The sequence below is a fragment of the Somniosus microcephalus genome, chromosome 5 (assembly GCF_052327205.1).
Source record: "Somniosus microcephalus isolate GS21.2 chromosome 5, FLI_Smic_1.0, whole genome shotgun sequence".
NCBI lineage: Eukaryota > Metazoa > Chordata > Chondrichthyes > Squaliformes > Somniosidae > Somniosus > Somniosus microcephalus.
In genome coordinates, this window is record NC_140991.1 from 123238403 (window position 1) to 123262277 (window position 23875).

The 23875-nt window shown below is 44.3% G+C and overlaps 1 protein-coding gene across 2 annotated transcripts in view; it reads left to right on the forward strand.

The window, feature by feature from the left end:
- The first annotated feature begins 1308 nt into the window (after nucleotides 1-1308).
- The window catches only part of mocos (molybdenum cofactor sulfurase), a 489344-nt gene continuing 466777 nt past the window's right edge, over nucleotides 1309-23875 (forward strand). For both annotated transcript variants that reach the window (XM_085988161.1, XM_085988162.1), the window contains exon 1: nucleotides 1309-1652. In XM_085988161.1, the coding sequence (XP_085844287.1) occupies nucleotides 1538-1652 (115 nt within the window). In that variant the 5' untranslated portion in view covers nucleotides 1309-1537. The remainder of the gene's footprint in view (nucleotides 1653-23875) is intronic.

Genomic DNA, 23875 nt, shown 5'->3' on the forward strand with positions numbered 1-23875 from the left:
CCCTCTCTTGGCATTTCAGGGCTTCGTAATGATAGCAGTGGGGGTTGCTCATTTTTAGGTGTTTCCAAAATTTGGTGGCTCTTTTTTGGATAATGATTAATGGATATTGGCCCTCTCTCTCTTCCTCCCCCCTCTCTCTCTTCCTCCCCCTCTCTCTCTTCCTCCCCCCTCTCTCTTCCTCCCCCCTCTCTCTTCCTTCCCCCCTCTCTCTTCCTCCCCCCTCTCCCTTCCTCCCCTCTCCCTTCCTCCCCCCTCTCTCTTCCTCCCCCTCTCTCTCCCTCCCCCTCTCTTCCTCCACCCTCTCTCTCTTCCTCCCCCCTCTCTCTCTTCCTCCCCCTCTCTTCCTCCCCCTCTCTCTTCCTCCCCCTCTCTCTTCCTCCCCCCTCTCTCTCTTCCTCCCCCTCTCTCTTCCTCCCCCTCTCTCTCTCTTCCTCCCCCCTCTCTCTCTCTCCCCCTCTCTCTCCCCCCCCTCCCCCTCCCTCTCTCATCCTCCCCCCTCTCTTCCTCCCCCCTCTCTCTCTTCCTCCCCTTCTTTCTCTTCCTCCCCCCTCTCTCTCCCCCCATGATCTCTCTCCGCCCCCCCATGATCTCTCTCCCCCCCCATGATCTCTCTCTCCCCCCCCCATGATCTCTCTCCCCCCCCATGATCTCTCTCCCCCCCCATGATCTCTCTCCCCCCCAGATCTCTCTCCCCCTCCCATGATCTCTCTCCCGCCCCATGATCTCTCTCCCCCCCATGATCTCTCTCCCTACCCCATGATCTCTCTCCCCCCCCCAGATCTCTCTCCCCCTCCCATGATCTCTCTCCCGCCCCATGATCTCTCTCCCCCCCCATGATCTCTCTCCCCCCCCATGATCTCTCTCTCCCGCCCCCCCCATGATCTCTCTCTCCCCTCCCCCCCCCCATGATCTCTCTCTCCCGCCCCCCCCATGATCTCTCTCTCCCCTCCCCCCCCCCCATGATCTCTCTCTCCCCCTCCCCCCCCATGATCTCTCTCTCCCCTCCCCCATGATCTCTCTCTCCCCTCCCCCCCCCCCATGATCTCTCTCTCCCCTCCCCCCCCCCATGATCTCTCTCTCCCCTCCCCCCCCCCCATGATCTCTCTCTCCCCTCCCCCCCCCCCATGATCTCTCTCTCCCCTCCCCCCCCCCCATGATCTCTCTCTCCCCTCCCCCCCATGATCTCTCTCTCCCCTCCCCCCCATGATCTCTCTCTCTCCCCCCCCCCATGATTTCTCTCTCCCGCCCCCCCATGATCTCTCTCTCCCCCCCCCCCCCCATATAACTAATTTACACCGTTAAATATGTTTCCCTCCGCCTGCGGCCTCGGGACCGCTTGTGCTTACACATCGAGTTCCCGGCCTCCAGACCCCGAATCGGATTCGGGGCCTCACATAGCTGGCATCCCTCTTAATCCACCCGGTCGGCCCATTCCTGGGGAGGAGCCGCCACTGACCCTTGATCTTTCGGTGGTTAGGACTGTGCAGGCTGCAGCCTTCTGAGCCCCGCTTCTCCGGCAGGTGTTGTGAACGGAGACATGGAGGGGAGCGGGCTGCCGCCGGAGCTGGACAGGTTTCAAGGATCCTTCACACACTACGGGTACGGGGGACAAATCGGAGCGATGAGGGCCCGCGAGTTCAGCAGGCTAACAGGTAATCATGCGAGGAAGGGCCCGGCCGGGCGCTGGATCTCACCCGGGACCGCCAATTTGGGCGGATTGACCCGGCTGCCAGCACTCAGGTCAGTCAGCATCTGAGGGGAGAAACTGAAGCTGTGACCAGGGCTCCACACCCCAAACACCCCACACCGCCAACACTGACTTACCTGCTAAGTGTTGGCAGCATTTTCTGTTCTGCAGTTTTTTTTCTTTTGCTTTCTGTTTGAAGTTATGGAAAAGTGCACCCTGTTGGCATTTCTGTGCATCTGGGGAAGATAGAGGCCCATACACGTCCGTTCAAATGAACTGATTATATTTAGATAATTGGTTTGTGGGACCTTGCTGAAAAATTGGCTGTTGAGTTTGCCCATATAACAATGATGATGACTACAACAGAAAGCAATTAATCGATTTTGAAGTTGTTTGGGACTTGTTGTGAATATGAAAACGTTCTATAAATGCACATTCTTTTTACTGCTAAATGTCTCAGACTCTGGTTGAAGTATTTCGGTACTTCTCCCACCTTACTGCTTCTCAACCTATGGCCATTACCTCCGTGATTTCCGCCCTCAATTCCCTCAGCATCTTTATCAATTTTTATTCTATGAAGTCCCCCATCCTTTTCCTTGTTGACGACAGATGCAAAGTACTCATTTAGTACCTCCACAATACTGTCTGCCTCCATGCATAGGTCTTTTTGGTCCCTAATCGGCCCCACCCCTCCTCTGACTACCTTTTTAAAATATTTATATATGCCTGTAGATAGAAGACTTTTGGAGTACCTTTTATTTGGGCTGCCATTCTATTCTTTGCCCCTCTTTTCTTTTTCACTTCTCCTCTGACCTTTCTCTATGTAGCCTGATTCTCAGATGTATTTGCAACCAACATCTGTCATACGCACTTTTTTTTGCTGCTTCATATTCTCTCTTTCATCATCCAGGGAGCTCTGACTTTTGTTGCCCTGCCTTTCCCTCTAGTGGGAACATACCTCAACTGCACCTGAACTATTTCCTCTGTAAAGGCAGCCCATTGTTCCATTACAGTTTTGCCTGCCAATCTTTGATTCCAGTTTACTCGGGCCAGATCCATTCTCATCCCACTGAAATTGGCTTTCCCCCAGTTAAACATTTTTACTCTAGATTGCTCCCTGTCGTTTTTCATAGCTAATCTTATGATACTATGACCACTGTTCCCTTAATGTTCACCTACTGACACTTGTTCCACTTGACCCACCTCATTCCCCAGAACCAGATCCAGCAATGCCTCCTCCCTCGTCGGGCTGGAAACATACTGATGAAGAAAGTTTTCCTGAACACACTTCAGAAATTGTTCCCCTTCTCTGCCCCTTTACACTATTACGATCCCAGTCTATATTAGGTTAGTTGAAGTCTCCCATTATTACTACTCTATAATTCTTGCAACTCTGTAATTTCACTGCAAATTTGCTCCTCCCTATCTTTCCCACTATTTGGTGGTTAATAGAATACACCTAGTAGTGTAATGGTGAAGAGATAATTACTAGTCCTAGCCCTTTTCGGGCTACCCCAGATCAGGTGTATTCCCCAGATGTTCACCTTCAACTAAAGTTAGAGATAGCCGAATTCTATAAGATGCTTAATTGGGTCTAAAGGTTCAGGCTATCTCTCTCTAAAGGAAAGGAACGACTTGAAGATGTTACAGTCTTCCAGATAGCACTTTTAATCTAGACTGTAATCTTCTGGATATTATGAGGGTCCGGAAACCCCCACCCCCCAGAATTTTGCAATTCCTCACAAAAGAGTGTACAGAAATTGAGTTCACGAGTTTGATACAGAAATACTACTTGAGACAATTCTAAAAATATATAGATTTATTTAAGAGCCAACATACAGTTAACAGCTGATGAGTCACTCGTGACTTTAACAGTTCAAAATACAAATAACTTACATTTCTTATTCTCAAATCTTAACTTCGTTACATTTATACATTTCTTATTATTTCTAATCCAGAATATCCACCAAAATCAAATAAGAGTACCTCTTGATCCCCGAGACTCAAAGAGTTAAAAACTTACAGAGCTTGCCTCTGAGGTTGAGAATCAATTGCCCCTTCCAGCGACTTCTGATTTTCTATTTGAAAAGCTCTATTTTTATACCTTTTTTTTAGTGGTTTATTCTTTGAAGTTTTCTGCTGATGTAAGCTAATTATTTCTAGTCATCTTCTGTTGAATTCTTTTCTATTAATTTAGCTGTTAACTTTCAGAATCCTGTCTGTTGTGTAGCTGTTTCACTTATCATAAAAAACAATATGACAGTAGTACTTATTTGATGCCGTTCTTATGAAGTTCTTTCATTCAATTCTTAATATTGGCTTAACTGGTTATAACCAGATGTCGTGTCTCCTAACTTTCATTTTCAGTACAAAAACCATGTGATTGTACGGGGATCCAGGAGGTAGTGTTGGAGGAGCGACAGCCCTTGTTCTTGTCCAACAGGTTCGAGGCTCTTACTCCCTGTGGGGACGGGAACGGGGACTGCAGGGAGGATGAGCAACCGGGCCACAGCACCGTGGAACAGGGGGCCATTCAAGTGGGGGGAGTAAAAAGAAATGTTGTAGTGGTAGGGGATAGTATCATTAGGGGGATAGATAGGGTTCTTTGCAGCCGAGAGCGAGAGTCCCGAAGGCTGTGTTGCCAGGGTTAAGGACATCTCCACTGGGCTGGAGAGAAACTTGGAGGGGGAGGGGGAGGATCTAGTTGTCGTGGTCCATGTTGGTACCAACGACATAGATAGGACAAGGAAAGAGGTTCTGCTGAGGGAGTATGAGCAGCTAGGGGCCAAATTAAAAAAACAGAACCACTAGGGTAATGATCTCTGGATTATTACCTGAGCCACGAGCAAATTTGGCTAGGGTAAATAAAATCAGAGAGTTAAATGCATGGCTCAAAGACTGGTGTGGGAGAAATGGGTTTTGCTTCCTGGGACACTGGCACCAGTACTGGGACAGGAGAGAGCTGTTCCGTTGGGACGGGCTTCACTTGGCCAGTGCTGGGACTAGAATCCTGGCAAATCGAATAACTAGGGCTGTAGAGAGGACTTTAAACTAATTAGTGGGGGGGAGGTTTTAAGAGAGCAAAAAATAAAAATGTCAGCGGAGAAGGCAATAGAGCAAGGTAGCAGTGGGGGAATTAAAAACCAGAGCGTGTCAGGAAGGGACAGAATGTATAAAGATAAAGGTAAAGTAGTAAAGGGGGTAAAAGCAGGAATAAATTGTCACAAAACATATTTAAAAGTTCTTTATCTGAATGCACGCAGCATTCGTAACAAAATAGACGAGTTGACGGTACAAATAACTACACTTGGGTATGATCTGGTGGCCATTACAGAAACATAGCTGCAAGGTGACCATGACTGGGAACTAAACATCCAGGGGTATTTGACAATTAGGAAGGACAGACAGAAAGGAAAGGGAGGTGGGGTGGCTATGTTAATAAAGTGTAACCCCTTCGCGGTTCTCCAGATATATGTGAGATGTGGTCTCTGTTGTAGACAGTATTCTGTAGTCCAGTAAGGAGATCACTACTACAATGGCTTAATTCTAATTATCTTACTTTATAGTTTTAACGTCAGACAGTATAAGAAGATTACGGGTCAATGACCTAAATTAGACATTTGCATACATTAGAATGAATCTAGACATAATAAACATACATTCTCCATTTATATGGATTCAAAGGAGAACCTGTCCCTGTGTCCAAATTCGAGTGCACTCTTTCTTTGGCACGCTTAAGTTGGAGCTCATGGTATGTATAATGTCTGCAAGACTTACGACTCCGAACCCCTTCGTTGAATTCTCTTCACGATCACTGAATCCCACTTTGAGTTCTGGATGCAGAGCTACTAATACGAAGGGCGGCGGCCGAGTTTGGAAGCCCGGGACGGGATGCGGCAGCCATTTGCCTCCTGAGCCCTCTTTTCAGAGCTCCTGCCCTCTTTTCTTCCAGTCGCTCCCGTTTCCCGCTCGAAAAACCCGACTCCACCCCTTCCTCCTGGGGTTTCTGCCTGGAGACTGCGCAGCCTCACTGTCTGCAACAGTTGATACTGGTGCAGAATTATGGAAAGTCTGCTCTTAGTCACATTGTGTCCTTAAAAGTTCTTGCCGTACCTTCACATGGGCAACTTTAACCCAGGGATTTATAACAATGATAATACAGTGTCTAAGTTAAAGATTGATAACCATACTTAGCGTACATAACATTTCCAGTGGGTATTACAAAAGGATGGAATCACTGCAATAGTGAGAAATGATATTGGGTCAAAGGATCAGGATAGTGAAACGGTTTGGGTGGAGATAAGGAATAATAAGGGGAAAAAGTCACCAGTGGGCGTAGTCTATAGGCCTCCTAACAGTTGCAACTCTGTTGGTCGGAGTATAAATCAGGAAATAGTTGGGGCTTGTAATAAGAGAACAGCCATAATCATGGGGGATTTTAACTTTCATATTGACTGGACAAATCAAATTGGGCAGGGCAGCCTTGAGGAAGAGTTCATAGAGTGCATTAGGGACGGGTTCCTTGAGCAGTATGTTACTGAACCAACCAGAGGGCAGGCAATCTTAGATCTGGTCCTGTGTAATGAGACAGGATTAATAAAAAATGTCCTAGTAAAGGATCCCCTTGGAATAAGTGACCATAACATGGTTGAATTCCAAATTCAGTTGGAGGGTGAGAGAGTTGGATCTCAAACCAGCGTACTGAGCTTAAATAAAGGAGACTATGAACGTATGAGAGCAGAGTTGACTAAAGTGGACTGGGAAAATAGATTAAAGTGTAAGACGGTACATGAGCAGTGGTGTACATTCAAGGAGATATTTCACAACTTTCAAGAAAAAAATATTCCACTGAGGAAAAAGGGGTGTAAAAGTCGAGACAGCCATCCGTGGCTAAGTAAAGTAATAAAGGATAGTATCCGACTGAAAACAAGGGCATATAAAGTAGCCAAATCTAGTGGGAGGATAGAAGATTGGGAAGCATTTAAAAGCCAGCAAAGAATAACTAAAAGATTAATTAAGAAAGGGAAGATAGATTATGAAAGTAAACTAGCAAAAAATATAAAAACAGATAGCAAGACTTTCTACAGTTATATAAAAAGAAAAAGGGTGGCTAAAGTGAATGTTGGTCCCTTAGAGGACGAGACCGGGAAATTAGTGGTGGGGAACATGGAGATGGCAAAAACGCTGAACAAATATTTTGTATCAGTCTTTACAGTAGAGGACATTAAAAATATCGCAACACTGGACAAACAGGGGGCTATGGGGGGGAGGAGCTAAACATGATTATATCACTAAGGAGGTGGTACTCAGTAAGATAATGGGACTAAAGGTGGTTAAATCCCCTGGACCTGATGGCTTACATCCTAGGGTCTTGAGAGAAGTGGCGGTAGGGATTGTGGATGCATTGGTGATTATTTTCCAAAACTGCCTGGACTCAGGAAAGGTCCCGGCAGATTGGAAAACTGCTAATGTAACACCCTTATTTAAGAAGGGAAGTAGACAAAAAGCTGGAAACTATAGACCAGTTAGCCTAACATTTGTGGTTGGCAAAATGTTGGAGTCCATTATTAAGTAAACAGTAACAGAGCATTTGGATAAACATAATTTAATAGGCCAGAGTCAGCATGGTTTTATGAAGGGGAAGTCATGTTTGACAAATTTGCTCGAAATCTTTGAGGACGTAACAAACAGGGTGGATAAAGGGGAACCAGTAGATGTGGTGTATTTGGACTTCCAAAAGGCATTTGACAAGGTGCCACACAAAAGATTACTGCACAAGATTTAAAAAATCACAGGATTGGGGGTAATATTCTGGCATGGGTGGAAGATTGGCTATCTAACAGAAAACAGAGAGTTGGGATAATGGTTCATTCTCGGGTTGGCAATCTGTGACTAGTGGTGTTCCGCAGGGGTAAGTGCTGGGACCCCAACTCTTTACAATCTATATTAACGATTTGGAGGAAGGGACCGAGTGCAACATATCCAAGTTTGCCGACGATACAAAGAAGGGAGGGAAAGCAGTGAGTGAGGAGGACATAAAAAACCTGCAAAAGGACATAGACAGGCTAAGTGAGTGGGCAGAAATTTGGCAGATGCAATATAATGTTGGAAAGTGTGAGGTTATGCACTTTGGCAGAAAAAATCAAAGAGCAAGTTATTATCTAAATGGAGAGAAAGTGCTACAGTACAAAGGGATCTGGGGGTCCTGGTGCATGAAACACAGAAGGTTAGTATGCAGGTACAGCAGGTGATCAGGAAGGCCAATGGAATCTTGGCTTTTATTGCAAAAGGGATGGAGTATAAAAGCAGGGAAGTCTTGCTTCAGTTATACAGGGTACTGGTGAGGCCAAACATAGGAGCAGGAGTAGGCCATTCGGCCCGTCGAGCCTGCTCCGCCATTCAATGAGATCATGGCTGATCATCCAAATTCAGTATCCTGTCCCTGCCTTCTCCCTTGATCCCTTTAGCCATAAGAAATCTATCCAACTCTTTCTTGAATATACTTAATGAACTGGCCTCCACCGCCCTCTGTGGCAGAGAATTCCACAGGTTCACCACTCTCTGGGTGAAGAAATTCCTCCTCATCTCAGTCCTAAATGGCTTACCCCTTATCCTTAGACTATGACCCCTGGTTCTGGACTCCCCGGCCATCAGAAACATCCTTCCTGCATCTAGTCTGTCCAGGCCTGACAGTACAAAGAAGGTTCACTCGGTTAATCCCGGGGATGAGGGGATGGACATATGAGGAGAGGTTGAGTAGATTGGGACTCTACTCATTGGCGTTCAGAAGAATGAGAGACGATCTTATTGAAACATATAAGATTGTGAAGGGGTTGGATCGGGTGGATGCGGGGAGGATGTTCCAGATGATGGGTGAAACTAGAACTAGGGGGCATAGTCTTAGAATAAGGGGCTGCTCTTTCAAAACTGAGATGAGGAGGAACTACTTCACTCAGAGGGTGGTAGGTCCATGGAATATGCTGCCCCAAAAAGCTGTCGAAGCTACATCATTACATAAATTTAAAACAGAAATAGACAGTTTCCTAGAAGAAAAGGGAATTAAGGGTTACGGGGAGCGGGCAGGAATTTGGACATGAGTTTAGGTGCGGATCGGTCATGGCCCTGTGGGTAGCGGAGCGGGCCCAGGGGCCGTGTAGCCTGATCCTGCTCCTGTTTCGTGTGTCTAATTCTGTTAGATTCAGGAGATAGTCCTGTCATAGTGGATTGGCGGTTAGGATCAGGTCAGCCATGATCTTATTGAATGGCGGAGCAGGCTCGAGGGGCCAATTGGCCTACTCCTGCTCCTATTTCTTATGTTCTTATGTTCTAATTTTATAGGTTTCGATGAGATCCCCTCTCAATCTTCTAAACTCCAGTGAGTATAAGCCCAATCGACACAATCTCTCCTCATACGTCATTCCTGCCATCCCAGGTATCAGCCTGGTGAATCTTCGCTGCACTCCTTCCATGGCAAGAACGTCCTTCCTCAGGTAAGGCGACCAAAACTGCACACAATACTCAAGGTGTGGTCTCACCAAGGCCCTGTACAACTGCAGCAAGACATCCTTGTTCTTGTACTCGAACCCTATTGCTACGAAGGCCAACATACCATTTGCCTTCTTAACCGCCTGCTGCACCTGCATGCTTACCTTCAGCGACTGGTGTACAAGAACACCCAGGTCTCTTTGCACTTCCCCTTCTCCCAATCTATTGCCATTCAAATAATAATCTGCCTTCCTGTTTTTGCCACCAAAGTGGATAACCTCACATTTATCCACATTATAGTGCATTTGCCATGTTTCTGCCCAATCACCCAACCTGTCTAAATCGTGCTGGAGTTTCACGACATCCTCCTCACAGCATACCCTCCCACCCAGCTTTGTGTCATCTGCAAATTTGGAGATATTACATCCAATTCCCTCGTCCAGATCATTAATATATATTGTGAACAGCTGGGGTCCTAGGACGTGCTGGAGTTTCACGACATCCTCCTCACAGCATACCCTCCCACCCAGCTTTGTGTCATCTGCAAATTTGGAGATATTACATCCAATTCCCTCGTCCAGATCATTAATATATATTGTGAACAGCTGGGGTCCTAGGACCGATCCTTGCGGTACCCCACCAGTCACTGCCTGCCACTCGGAAAATGACCCGTTTATTCCAACTCTTTGCTTTCTGTCCGCCAACCAGTTCTCTATCCAAGTCAATACCTTGCCCCCAATCCCATGTGCCTTAATTTTGCACGCTAATCTCTTATGCGGGACCTTATCGAAAGCCTTCTGAAAGTCCAAATACACCACATCCACTGGTTCTCCCTTATCTATTTTACCAGTTACATCCTCAAAAAATTCCAGTAGATTAGTCAAGCACGATTTACCTTTTGTAAATCCATGTTGACTTTGTCCGATCCAGTCACTGCTTTCCAAGTGCTCTGCTATTACATCTTTTATAATGGACTCGAGCATTTTCCCCACTACCGATGTCAAGCTTACCGGTCTATAATTCCCCGCCTTTTCTCTACCACCTTTTTTTGAATAGTGGGGTAACATTAGCTACCCGCCAATCCATGGGTACCGTTCCAGAGTCTATCGAGTTCTGGAAGATGACCAGCAATGCATCTACTATTTCTAGGGCCACTTCCTTAAGTACCCTGGGATGTAGATTATCAGGCCCTGGGGATTTATCGGCCTTCAGTCCCATCAATTTTCCTAACACCATTTCCCTACAAATACTGATTTCTTTCAGTTCACCCTTTCATCAGACCCTATGTTCCCTGGCATCTCTGGGAGGTTATTTGTGTCCTCCTTTGTGAAGACAGAACCAAAATATGTATTTAGTTGGTCTGTCATTTATTTGTTCCCCATTATAAATTCCCCCGATTCTGACTGCAAGGGACCTACGCTTGACTTCACCAATCTTTTTCAGTTCACATATCTATAAAAGCTTTTACAGTCAGTTTTTATGTTCCCTGCAAGCTTACTCTCTTACACCTGGAATACTGCGTAAAGTTTTGGTTTCCATATTTAAGAAATGATATACTTGCTCTCAAGGCAGTTCAGAGAACGTTCACTCGGTTGATTCCAGAGATGAGGGGTTGACTTATGAGGAAAGGTTGAGTAGGTTGGGCCTCTACTCATTGGAATTCAGAAGAATGAGAGGCGATCTTATCGAAACATATAAGATTGTGAGGGGGCTTGATCGGGTGGATGCGGGGAGGATGGTTCCACTGATGAGTGAGACTAGAACTAGTGGGCATAATCTTAGAATAAGGGGCTGCCCATTCAAAACTGAGATGAGGAGAAACTTCTTCACTCAGAGGGTAGTAAATCTATGGAATTTGCTACCTCAGAGAGCTGTGGAAGCTGCGACATTAAATACATTTAAAACGGAGATAGACAGTTTCCTAGCTGATAAGGGAATTAGGGGTTACGGGGAGCGGGCAGGGAAGTGGATGTGAGTCTAGGTTCGGATCAGCCATGATCCTATTGAATGGTGGAGCAGGCCCGAGGGGCTGTATGGCCTACTCCTTCTACTTCTTATTATGTTCTTATGATTGCTTGGTGTCATCTATTGATGTAATATTTTCAAAGTCTTCTGCATTTCTTAGCTACTTCAATTGGTTGTATATATAATCGTGTTTCCTGTTTCTCATTTGATGTTACTTTTACAAAGGCACATGGTTTTTTAATGTTCTGTGTTTCTGTCCAAAGTGTTAGTTTTTAACACTTTACTTGGGCATTGCTATTGTGCTGGTTCCAAACTGCAGACTCCTTGGAAGCAAGCCTTTGCTTCTTCAATTGGGGCTTTGTCTCAGTATTAACAATCAATTCCCATTTCAAAAGCTTGTGTGGTGTTTACAACTTTTGTGTTAACACTTCATCTTATCTCAAAAGCCTATATTGACAGCTTGTGTCGTTGAGGCTTTTTAGATTTTTAAACCCAGTATGTCATGTATTAATAAAGTCAGAATTCTGTTCATAGGATGGTGTATCTTTCTGAAATATGGCTTTTCCTTTACACCCCCTTGACCAAAAAATGAGCTGGAACATCTAGACAGAGTTTGGTCAATATTCCTCATGAGGTTACAATAGCATATTAATTTCACGAGATGCACAATCATGTGCTGCATGAAAATTCCTTTGAAGTCATCCTAGGACAATGTTTGCCTTATTTTAAATTGAACACAATTTAAAAGGATGATAAGTACATAGTCATGCAATGAGCGAAACAACATGTCCAATCGGCAGATGTACGTTCCGTGGTGGTGAGTTATTCATACGCGTCAAGGAGACGTCAGTTGAAACTAGTTGAAGCTTGACACGCTGTTCCTTCGATCCGGCGTGTGTATAGATGCGTGTTGTCGTAAAGGCCTTGCCAGGTACTCAGTTGATTCCTTCTTTATCCGCGGTGTCTTCCTCCTTCGCTGAAGTAACTCGTTGATCTTTCCTTGTTTCGGTTGTTGCTTTTCGCAAATCCAATTCCTGATGCGTTGCCAAGCAACGTGTGGAAGAGCCGGCGACACCGTCTGACTGACCATCATCAGTAATTCGATCGCATCCATTTCCTGTGTCGTGCTCCAAGCTGGGTCTTGAAAGACAGTGTACGACTGCATCTTGTATTGCTCCTCCTTTTCGGTATCTCGCAGGACATCTTTTGATATTGTCTATGGAGACAGTTTTAAGAATATGCTTGCCATTCGGCTGGTTAATATGTATTAGAACTGTCCTTTCGTTAATAATAGAATGTATTTGAACAGGTTTTTTCCACTTCGGTCTTAAACCAGGTTTCTGCTCGAACTTCTTTTCCTGTACCCATTCTCCTACTATGGGTTGCCATGCTTTATTTGTCAATTTTTTCTGCCTATTTGCTTCCCTTATCCTCTGATCAATTCGATGAATCTCCTCTGTTACTTTTTTAAACAAATTCTTAACTGTCGCTGTCGGGTCAAGGACTCAGAGTGTGGAGAGGCAATAAAAGAACTATGGGTAAGTGGTGTATGCATCTCAACCCCATACATCAGATAATATGGAGTTTTAGGGGACACTGTCCCTGATGCAGATGTGGGCACATTATTGAGTGATAGCTGCACCTCCGGAATGATGGTGATCCACTTATTCCCTCTCATTCTCAACAGTTTGACCAATAGCTTTTTTACTTCCTGCTTTTTATGTTCCACCAGCCCCGCTGATTGCGGATGACGCGGCGTGCTGTGCTCTAAGCCAACCCCCCTTTGTTCGCAGTAGTCTTTGAAGACCTTAGATACAAAGGCTCTGCCTTTATCGGAGTGTAAGATTTTGGGTGCACCAGCTACAGTAATTATATCAGAAATAGGCCTGGCAAGTGCGTTTTCCTAAACAGTTTTTGTGGGGACCAGCCAGCAGAAGGAAGTGCATCCATCTACATAAACAAGAACATGTCTATATCCCAAAGACGGGGGAAGTGGTCCAATAAAGTCAATAAATAATTTTTCCATTGGCTCATCAGCTTTCACAGGAGCCAATGGTGGTGGCTTAATTAGTGATGACTTATTGGTTAAATAGCATGGCTCACAATTTGCCACGTATGTTTTACAGGCTTTAAGCATGCCTGGCCACCAATATAAGGGGGTCAATTTGCAGAATGTTGTTCTGGCACCACAATGTGCTTGACTTATGCCCTCGTGAGCTTCTTTTACAAGCTGTTCTTGTTTGTGTCTCGGGGGTACCTCTCGGTTTCCTTTGGGCAACTTAACTAGTACAATACCCGTAGGGGTTTCCGAGTAAAAGTACTTTGGTGGATTCTCTTTTGTCGGGTCTAATAGCTGAATCAGTTCCTCATCCTGATTAGCTGCCCGTTCTGCCCTAGTGATTACACAAACGTTGGCAGACCCCTCTCGAGGGGGTGTCATGCAGACCGAACATTTCGCTTGTTTGTCTGCAAGGCTGTTTCCTTTTGAGTGTACTGTCCCAGTGGTATGCCCGTTTACATGAATCACCTGACAATTCTTTTTCTCCATTCTCGAATGCAGAATATCTTCCCACAGTGTGGGTTTAATAAGGTCTGCTTTCTATAAAGCATTCCGTAATGCTGCGGCTTCAGCATGTTGTGCTGTCATATGGCCAAGGGGTATAGACAGTAATTCTTCTGGATAAAAAGAATAGGAATCTCAAAGTCCCTACTGCTATCCCCATCCCAGCTGAGGATTGTTGGGATGTCTCTTTTTTCATTGTCATTGACGATCCATCACAGTAAATAACTTGATGGTATTCTGTAAGTGATCTCATAGGTATTTGTCTGATTCCCTCCTCTGTATCATCATCCTCTATGATGGGGAGATGCTCTATCTTTGCACATTGATTTGTATGGTGCTGTAGATAAGGATAGTATTTATTAATGAGTTGCTCGAGGAGGTCTTTGCCTCCCCCCTCTAGGCAAGAGTGATCAAGCTGTGTTTGAACATGTTTTTCCCTGTCATCCTGGTTTGTGGATGCTTCTACAGGTCTGGTTGAAACTTTAAGGTAATGTTTCATGTCTAGTTGTCCTATAATGAGGGAACAGGCCAATTGTGGTACCAGTCCTACATCTAGGGTCACCGTGATTCCATATATAGTAATAGGTATCTTGTAAAAATTAATTATTTTGGTTTTGTCTTGTGTGAATCCCACTAATGATTTTTTTTACAAATTGGGCTTCCCAAACCTGTCCACTTAGTTTTTATAATTGCAGGATCTCTTACAGTGTAACCAGCTCCTGTATCAAACAGGGCTTTCACTTGTGTGTTTGTGGGCAAGGTTGCCAAGGCATAGGGGAATTCAAGAGGCCCTGGCTGGGAGCCAGGCCTTCAATTCTGGGATTGTTCATCCTCAGGATCCTGAGCTTCATTTGCTGCTTTATCTTTAATTATTTTAACTGATTTTTGTTCCTCCCTCTTGGGGGTTTCATGTTTTCCAGATCCCTGAGGGGGTTTGTCAGACCATTTACTTTCTTGACGATCCTCCTGTTGAGGTGGACGTTGGTTCTGCCGGGAATCTTTTTAATCCCAATTTCGGTTTTCTCGGTACCCTCCAATGGCTCTTTAATAGTTTTGGCCAGTGTAAAAGCTGTCCCCATAGGGAGTCCACTGTCCTTCGGTTTCCTTTTGAGGTCTAGCCCCTTGTCTATCCCATCTTTCTGGGGAGAGATCTGTCTCGTATTGTGGGCGAGTTGGGGGTGTAAACCTTCTGGAATACCCTCTTGGGGGATCCCGAGCCACGAATTTGTGTCTGGGCAGGGTGGACTTGAGACTTGGGTTTATACAGTCCTTCTTTCTGAGTACCAAAGGTACCTTCTCCAGTTTTTTTTTATCCCTAGTTTCTGATCTCATTATAGGTTTAGTTTGGGGTAGACCTAAGAGGTCATGATTTAATTGGATAATGCAATTGACATTATCCCATCTTTGTTGGTTATCTCGATAATCATTTAGAGCACCCTCACAGGCAAGTTTGAGGGCTGTATTTTGATATTGATTGGCCAGGCAACCATGAACAATGTCCCAATTATTATGTGTAAGTACTTTGTCTAATCTGTAGGCAGCTACCAGCCCTTTAGTTGTGGCTGTATTAGTGAGTATTTCCTTGATGGAACCCATTACATGCCCTCCCTGAGTTGCCATGAGAACATAAGCGTATATTTGAACCCAGTTGTTGCACTGGTTTAATGGGGGAATTAAGTCTGAACTTAGTATCATTTGCAGTAGTTGCCTCAGGTGTTGGCCATTCCAATCTTGGCAACAGATTTCCACTTTATCAAGGTTAGTTAGAATCCAGCAGGTTTTTTCCTGGCTGGTGTTTCCCGGTCTACCACACATTATGTAGATAGAGCTCAGGTTTACTTGACCTAGGGGTGCAATTTGTGGTTGCTGGGGTTGGTTTACTGAACCATTAATCATTGCGCCTCCAGCATTTAAATAAGAGTGAGCTAGTGCCTGTCGGCATTGATTATAATGGATTCTAAGCTGTCTATAGTTTTCTCGAAGATTGTTGTCATTTATTTCATCATGAGTTTGCCACCTTAACCGGAATCCATGGCCCCCAGAAGCATAGGCTGCTCTGGGTCCTGCTATTCGGCCATGGTTGCCACCACCTTGTTGGGCATCAACTGAAGGGATAATTACTAGTCCTAGCCCTTTTCGGGCTACCCCAGATCAGGCGTATTCCCCAGACGTTCACCTTCAACTAAAGTTAGAGATAGCCAAATTCTATAAGATGCTTAATTGGGTCTAAAGGTTCAGGCTATCTCTCTCTAAAGGAAAGGAACGACTTGAAGATGTTACAGTCTTCCAGATAGCACTTTTAATAAGTTTAACTAGACTGTAACCTTCTGGATATTATGAGGGTCTGGAAACCCTCCCCCCCGCCCCCGCCAGAATTCTGCAACTCCTCACAAAAGAGTGTACAGAAATTGAGTTCGTGAGTTTGATACAGAAATACTACTTGAGACAATTCTAAAAATATATAGATTTATTTAAGAGCTGACATACAGTTAACAGCTGATGAGTCAATCGCGACTTTAACAGTTCAAAATACAAATAGCTTACATTTCTTATTCTCAGAGATCCTTATTCTGAAATCTTAACTTTGTTACACTTATACATTTCTTATTATTTCTAATCCAGAATATCCACCAAAATCAAATAAGAGTACCTCTTGATCCCCGAGACTCAGAGTTAAAAACTTACAGAACCTGCCTCTGAAGTTGAGAATCGCTTGCCCCTTCCAGCGACTTCTGACTTTCTATTTGAAAAGCTCTATTTTTATACCTTTTTTAGTGGTTTATGCTTTGAAGTTTTCTGCTGAGGTAAGCTAATTATCCCTAGTCATCTTCTGTTGAATTCTTTTCTATTCTGTTCACTTTCAGAATCCTGTCTGTTGTGTAGGTGTTTCACTTGTCATAAAAAACTATATGACAGTCGTATTTATTTGATGCCGTTCTTACGAAGTTCTTTCCATTCAATTCTTAATATTGGCTTAACTGGTTATAATCAGACGTCGTGTCTCCTAACTATTTCATTTTCAATACAAAAACCATGTGATTGCTTGGTGTCATCTATTGATGTAATATTTTCAAAGTCTTCTGCAGGTACTTTTTACAATATGTAAATCAAAAACACTTCAACTCGGATGTTTGTTGCATTTCTTAGCTACTTCAATTGGTTGTATATATAATTGTGTTTCCTGTTTCTCATTTGATGTTACTTTTACAAAGGCACATGGTTTTTTAAGGTTCTGTGTTTCTGCCCAAAGTGGGGGAGGTGGAACCAGTTCAAACCGGATGGTTTGCACCTGGGCAGGGCCGGGACCGATGTCCTAGGGGGAGTGTTTGCTAGTGCTCTGGGGGAGGGTTTAAACTAAAATGGCAGGGGGTTGGGACCCTGAACAAGGGGACAGAGGAAAGGAAAACAAGGATAAAAGCAAAAGATAGGAAGGAGAAAAACAAAAGTGGCACTCAGAGAAATCAACAGTTTAAATCAAACATGGCCACAGTAAATAATAATTCTAATAGGTCTAAGAGCGTTAAAAAAACAAGCCTGAAAGCTTTGTGTCTTAATGCAAGGAGCATTCATAATAAGGTGGATGAATTAGCTGCGCAAATAGAGGTAAATGAATATGATTTGATTGGGATTACGGAAACATGGCTCCAGGGTGGCCAAGGCTGGGAACTCAACATCCAGGGGTATTCAATATTCAGGAAAGATAGGCAAAAAGGAAAGGGAGGTGGGGTAGCATTGCTGGTTAAAGAAGGGATTAACACAATTGTAAGGAAGGATATTAGCTCTGATGATGAGGAATCTGTATGGGTAGAACTGAGAAATACCAAGGGGCAGAAAACGTTAGTGGGAGTGGTATATAGACCTCCAAACAGTAATGCGGAGGTTGGGGATGGCATTAAAAGGGAAATAAGCATGCAATAAGGGCACAGCAGTCATCATGGGTGACCTTAATCTACATATAGATTGGGCTAACCAAATTAGTAACAATACTGTGGAGGAGGAATTCCTGGAGTGTTTACGGGATGGTTTCCTGGACCATATGTCAAGGAACCAACCAGAGATCAGGCCATCTTAGACTGGGTATTATGTAACAAGAAAGGATTAATTAGCAATCTTGTTGTACGAGGCCCCTTGGGTTGGAGCGATCATAATATGATCGAATTCTTCATTAAGATGGAGAATGAAGTAGGTGACTCAGAGACTAGGGTCCTAAATATAAATAAAGGAAACTACAATGGTCTGAGGCACGAGTTGGGTAGGATTGATTGGGGAATGTCACTCAAAGGGCTGACAGTGGATAGGCAATGGCAAACATTCAAAGACCACATGGATGAACTACGGAATTTGTTCATCCCAGTTTGGCATAAAAATAAAACAAAAAAGGTGACTCAACCGTGGCTAACACGGGAAATTAGGGATAGCATAAGATCCAAGGAGAGGACATATAAATTGACCAGAAAAAGCAGTAAACCTGAGGATTGGGAGCAGTTTAGGATTCAACAAAGGAGGACAAAGGGATTAATTAAGAAAGGGAAAATAGAATATGGGAGTAAGCTTACACGGAACATAAAAACTGACTGTAAAAGCTTCTATAGATATGTGAAGAGAAAAAGATTGGTGAAGTCAAGCGTAGGTCCCTTGCAGTCAGAATCAGGGGAATTTATAATGGGGAACAATGAAATGGCAGAACAATTAAATACATATTTTGGTTCTGTCTTCACAAAGGAGGACACAAATAGCCTCCTAGAGATGTCGGGGAACATAGGGTCTGATGGAAGGGAGGAACTGAAAGAAATCAGTATTTGTAGGGAAATGGCGTTAGGGAAATTGATGGGATTGAAGGCCGATAAATCCCCAGGGCCTGATAATCTCCATCCTAGGGCCTGATAATCTACATCCTAGGGTACTTAAGGAAGTGGCCCTAGAAATAGTAGATGCATTGCTGATCATCTTCCAACATTCGATGGAATCTGGAACAGTACCCATGGATTGGAGGGTAGCTAATGTTACCCCACTATTCAAAAAAGGTGGTAGAGAGAAAACGGGGAATTACAGACCGGTAAGCCTGACATCGGTAGTGGGGAATATGCTAGAGTCCATTGTAAAAGATGTAATTGCAGAGCACTTGGAAAACAGTGACAGGATCGGACAAAGTCAACATGGATTTACAAAAGGTAAATCGTGCTTGACTAATCTACTGGAATTTTTTGAGGATGTAACTGGTAAAATGGATAAGGGAGAACCAGTGGATGTGGTGTATTTGGACTTTCAGAAGGCTTTCGATAAGGTCCCGCATAAGAGATTAGCGTGCAAAATTAAGGCACATGGGATTGGGGGCAAGGTATTGACTTGGATAGAGAACTGGTTGGCGGACAGAAAGCAAAGCACTGGAATAAACGGGTCTTTTTCCGAGTGGCAGGCAGTGACTAGTGGGGTACCACAGGGATTGGTCCTTGGACCCCAGCTATTCACAATATATATTAATGATCTACACAAGGGAACTCGATGTAATATCTCCAAATTTGCAGACGACACAAAGCTGGGTGGGCGTGTGTGCTGTGAGGAGGATGCCGAGAAACTCCAGGATGATTTGGACAGGTTGAGTGATTGGGCAAAAGCATGGCAGATGCAATATAATGTGGATAAATGTGAGGTTATCCACTTTGGTGGCAAAAACAGGGAGGCAGATTATTATCTGAATGGCAATAGATTGGGAGAAGGGAAAGTTCAGCGAGACCTGGGTGTCCTTGTGCACCAGTCGCTGAAGGTAAGCATGCAGGTGCAGCAGGCGGTTAAGAAGGCAAATGGTATGTTGGCCTTCGTAGCGAGACGGTTTGAGTACAGGAACAAGGATGTCTTGCTGCAGTTGTACAGGGCCTTGGTGAGACCACATCTTGAGTATTGTGTGCAGTTTTGGTTGCCTTATCTGAGGAAGGATGTTCTTGCCATGGAAGGAGTTCAGCGAAGATTCACCAGGCTGATACCTGGGATGGCAGGAATGACGTATGAGGAGAGATTGGGTCGATTGGGCTTGTACTCGCTGGAGTTTAGAAGAATGTGAGGGGATCTCATTGAAACTTATAAAATCCTGACAGGACTGGGCAGACTAGATGCAGGAAGGATGTTCCCGATGGTCGGGGAGTCCAGAACCAGGGGTTACAGTCTAAGGATAAGGGGTAAGCCATTTAGGACAGAGATGAGGAGGAATTTCTTCACCCAGAGAGTGGTGAACCTGTGGAATTCTCTACCACAGAAGGCAGTAGAGGCCAATACATTAAATATATTCAAGAAGGAGTTGGATGTATTTCTTAAGGCTAAAGGGACCAAGGGGTATGGGGAGAAAGCAGGGACCGGGTACTGAATTTGGATGATCAGCCATGATCGCATTGAATGGCGGAGTAGGCTCGAGGGGCCGAATGGCCTACTTCTGCGCCTATCTTCTATGTTTCTATGTGTTAGTTTTTAACACTTGGGCATTGCTATTGTGTTGGTTCCAAAGTGCAGACTCCTTGGAAGCAAGCCTTTGCTTCTTCAATAGGGTCTTTGTCTCAGTATTAACAATCAATTCCCATTTCAAATCCTTGTGTGGTGTTTACAACTTTTGTGTTAACACTTCATATAATCTCGAAACCCTGTATTGACAGCTTGTGTCATTTGAGGCTTTTTAGATTTGTAAACTCAGTATGTCATGTATTAATAAGGTCAGAATTCTGTTCATAGGATGGTGTATCTTTCTGAAATATAGCTTTTCCTTTACAATGGCACCTCCATTATTTCTTAACACTCGTCATATAGATTCTATCCTTGACCCCTCCAGGACATTCTGCTTAACCAATACTGCCACACCACCTCTCTTTCCTTCCCTATCTTTCCTGAACACCTTATAACCAGGAATATTTAATACCCAATCCTGCCTTTTTTTGAGCCAGGTCTCAGTTATTGCCACAACATTATATTCCCATGTGGCTATTTGTGCCTGCAGCTCACTTACGGTGTTTACTATGCTTTGTGCGTTCATATACATACACTGTAAAGCCATCTTAGACCATCCTATATTCTCTCTTAGTTTGACCCCATCTAATAACTTACTATTTCTTACTTTAGTGCTCTCTGCCTCTCCCAATCCTTTGAGCACTTTATTTCCCCTTTCTCATGTTACATCCTGGTGTCCATCCCCCTGCCAAATTAGTTTAAACCCTCCCCCAACAGCACTAGCAAACCTCCCCGCGAGGATATTGGTTCTGGCCCTGTTGAGGTGCAACGCGTCCGACCTGTACAGGTCCCACCTCCCCCAGAACCAGTCGAATGCCCCAGGAATCTGAAACCCTCGCTGCTGCACCACCTCTCCAGCCACGCATTCATCTGCTCTACCCTCCTATTTCTATACTTACTTGCACGTGACACCAGGAGTAATCCAGAGAATTCCCTAGATTCCAGAACAGTCCCCAAGGATTAGAAGGTAGCAAACATAACCCTGCTATTTAAGAAAGGAGGAAGAGAAAAAACGGGAAAATATAGGCCAGTTAGCCTGACATCAGTCGTAGGCATAATGCTAGAATCTATTATTCGGGATGTGGTAACAGGGCACTTAGAAAATCGTAATATGATTAGGCAGAGTCAACATGGTTTTATGAAAGGGAAATGAAGATGTAACTTGTAGGATGGATAAGGGGGAACCAGTGGATGTAGCGTATTTGGATTTTCAAAAAGCATTCGATAAAGTGCCACACAAGAGGTTATTACACACAATTTGGAGTCATGGGATTGGGGGTAATATTAGTATGGATTGAGGATTGGTTAATGGACAGAAAACAGAGAGTAGGAATAAACGGGACTTTTTCGGATTGGCAGGCTGGACCTAGCGGGGTACTGCAAGGATCAGCACTTGGACCTCAGCTATATACAATCTATATCAATGACACGGATGAAGGGACTGAGTGTAACGTATCCAAGTTTGCTGATGATACAAAGTTAGGTGGGAAAGTAAGCTGTGAGGACGCAAAGAGGCTGCAGAGAGATATAGACAGGTTGACTGAGTGGGCAAGAACATGGCAAATGTAATACAAGGTGTGGAAATGTGAAGTTATCCACTTTGATAGGAAAAACAAAAAAGCAGAATATTTTTTGAATGGTGAGAGATGGAAATGTTTGCATTCAGAGGGACCTGGGTGTCCTTGGACATGAATCACAGAAAGTTAACATGCAGGTACAGCAAGCAATCAAGAAAGCAAATGGTATGTTAGCTTTTGTTACAAAGGGATTAGAGTATAAGAGTAAATAAGTCTTACTACAATTATACAGAGCATTGGTGAGGCCACACCTGGAGTACTGTATACAGTTCTGGTCTCCTTACCTAAGGAAAGACATACTTGCCTTAGAGGGAGTTCAATGAAGGTTCACTGGACTGCTTCCTCGGATGAGGGGATTATCCTATGAGGAGAGATTGAATTGACTCAGCCTATGTTCCCTGGAGTTTAGAAGAATGAGAGATGAGCTAATTGAATCATATAAAATTCTTAAGGGGCTTGACGGTGTTAATACTGGGAAAATGTTTGTCCTGGCTGAGGAATCTAGAATATGGGTGTCACAGTCTCAGAATAAGGGGTAGGCCATTTACTACTGAGATGAGGAAAAATTTCTTCACTGAGGGTTGTGAATCTTTGGAATTCTCTACCCCAGAGAGCTGTGGATGCTCAATCATTGAGTATATTCAAGACAGAGGTCGAGAACCTTTTGGGAATTAAGGGATATGGGGATAGTGCGGGAAGGTGGAGTTGAGGTCGAAGATCAGCCATGAACTTGCTGAATGGCGGAGCAGGCTCGAAGGGCCAAATGGCCTACTCCAGCTCCTATTTCTTATGTTCCTATGACTAATGATTGAATTTTTTGAGGAGGTAACAAGGAGGGTCGATGAGGGTAGCGCAGCTGATGTAGTCTACATGGATTATAGCAAGGCTTTTGACAGGGTCCTACATGGCAGACTGGTCAGAAAAGTAAAAGCCTATGGGATCTAAGAGAAAGTGACAAGTTGGATCCAAAATTGGCTCAGTGGCAGGAAGAAGGGTAACAGTCGACGGGTGTTTTTGTGACTGGAAGGCTGTTTCCAGTGGGGTTCCACAATCCTAAGTCCCTTGCTTTTTGTGCTATTTATCAATGATTTAGACTTCAATGTAGGGGGCATGATTAAGAAGTTTGCAGATGATACAAAAATTGTCCGTGTGGTTGATAGTGAGGGAGAAAGCTGTAGACTGCAGGAAGATATCAATGGACTGGTCAGGTGGGCAGAGAAGTGGCAAATGGAATTCTATCCGGAGAAGTGTGAGGTAATGCATTTGGGGAGGGCTAACAAGGCAAGGGAATACACTATAAATGGTAGGATACTGAGAAATTTATAGGAACAGAGGGGCCTTGGAGTGCATGTCCACAGATCTCTGAAGGTAGCAGGACAGGTAGGTAAGGTGGTTAAGAAGGCATACGGGATAATTTATTAGCCAAGGCATAGAATATAATAGCAGGGCAGTTATGCTAGAACTGTATAAAACACTGTTAGGCCACAGCTAGAGTACTGTGTACCATTCTGGTCACCACATTACAGGAAAGATGTGATTGCACTAGAGAGGGTACAGAGGAGTTTTGCGAGGATGTTGCCAGGACTGGAGAATTTTAGCTATGAGGAAAGATTGGATAGGCTGGGGTTGTTTTCTTTGGAACAGAGGAGGCTGAGGGGAGACTTAATGGAGGTGCATAAAATTGAGGGGTCTTGATAGAGTGGATAGGGAGGACCTATTTCCCATAACAGAGAGGGGGCATAGATTTAAAGTAACTGGTAGAAAGATTAGAGGTGAGTTGAGGAGAATTTTTTTCACCCAGAGGGTGGCGGGGGTGTGGAACTCTCTGCTTGTAAGGGTGGTAGAGACAAAAACCCTCATCACATTTAACAAGTACTTAAATATGCACTTGAAGTGCCGTAACCTACAGGGCTACGGACCAAAAGCTGGAAAGTGGGATTAGGCTAGATAGCTCATCTTTGGCCGGCACAGATACGATGGCCCGAATGTCCTCTTTGTGCCATTCATTTCTATGATTCCATGCGAATCGCCTCAACCACTCTATGTGCTAGTGAGTTCCACATTATAAGCACTCCCCGAGTATCAGATTTCCAGCATCCGCAGTATTTT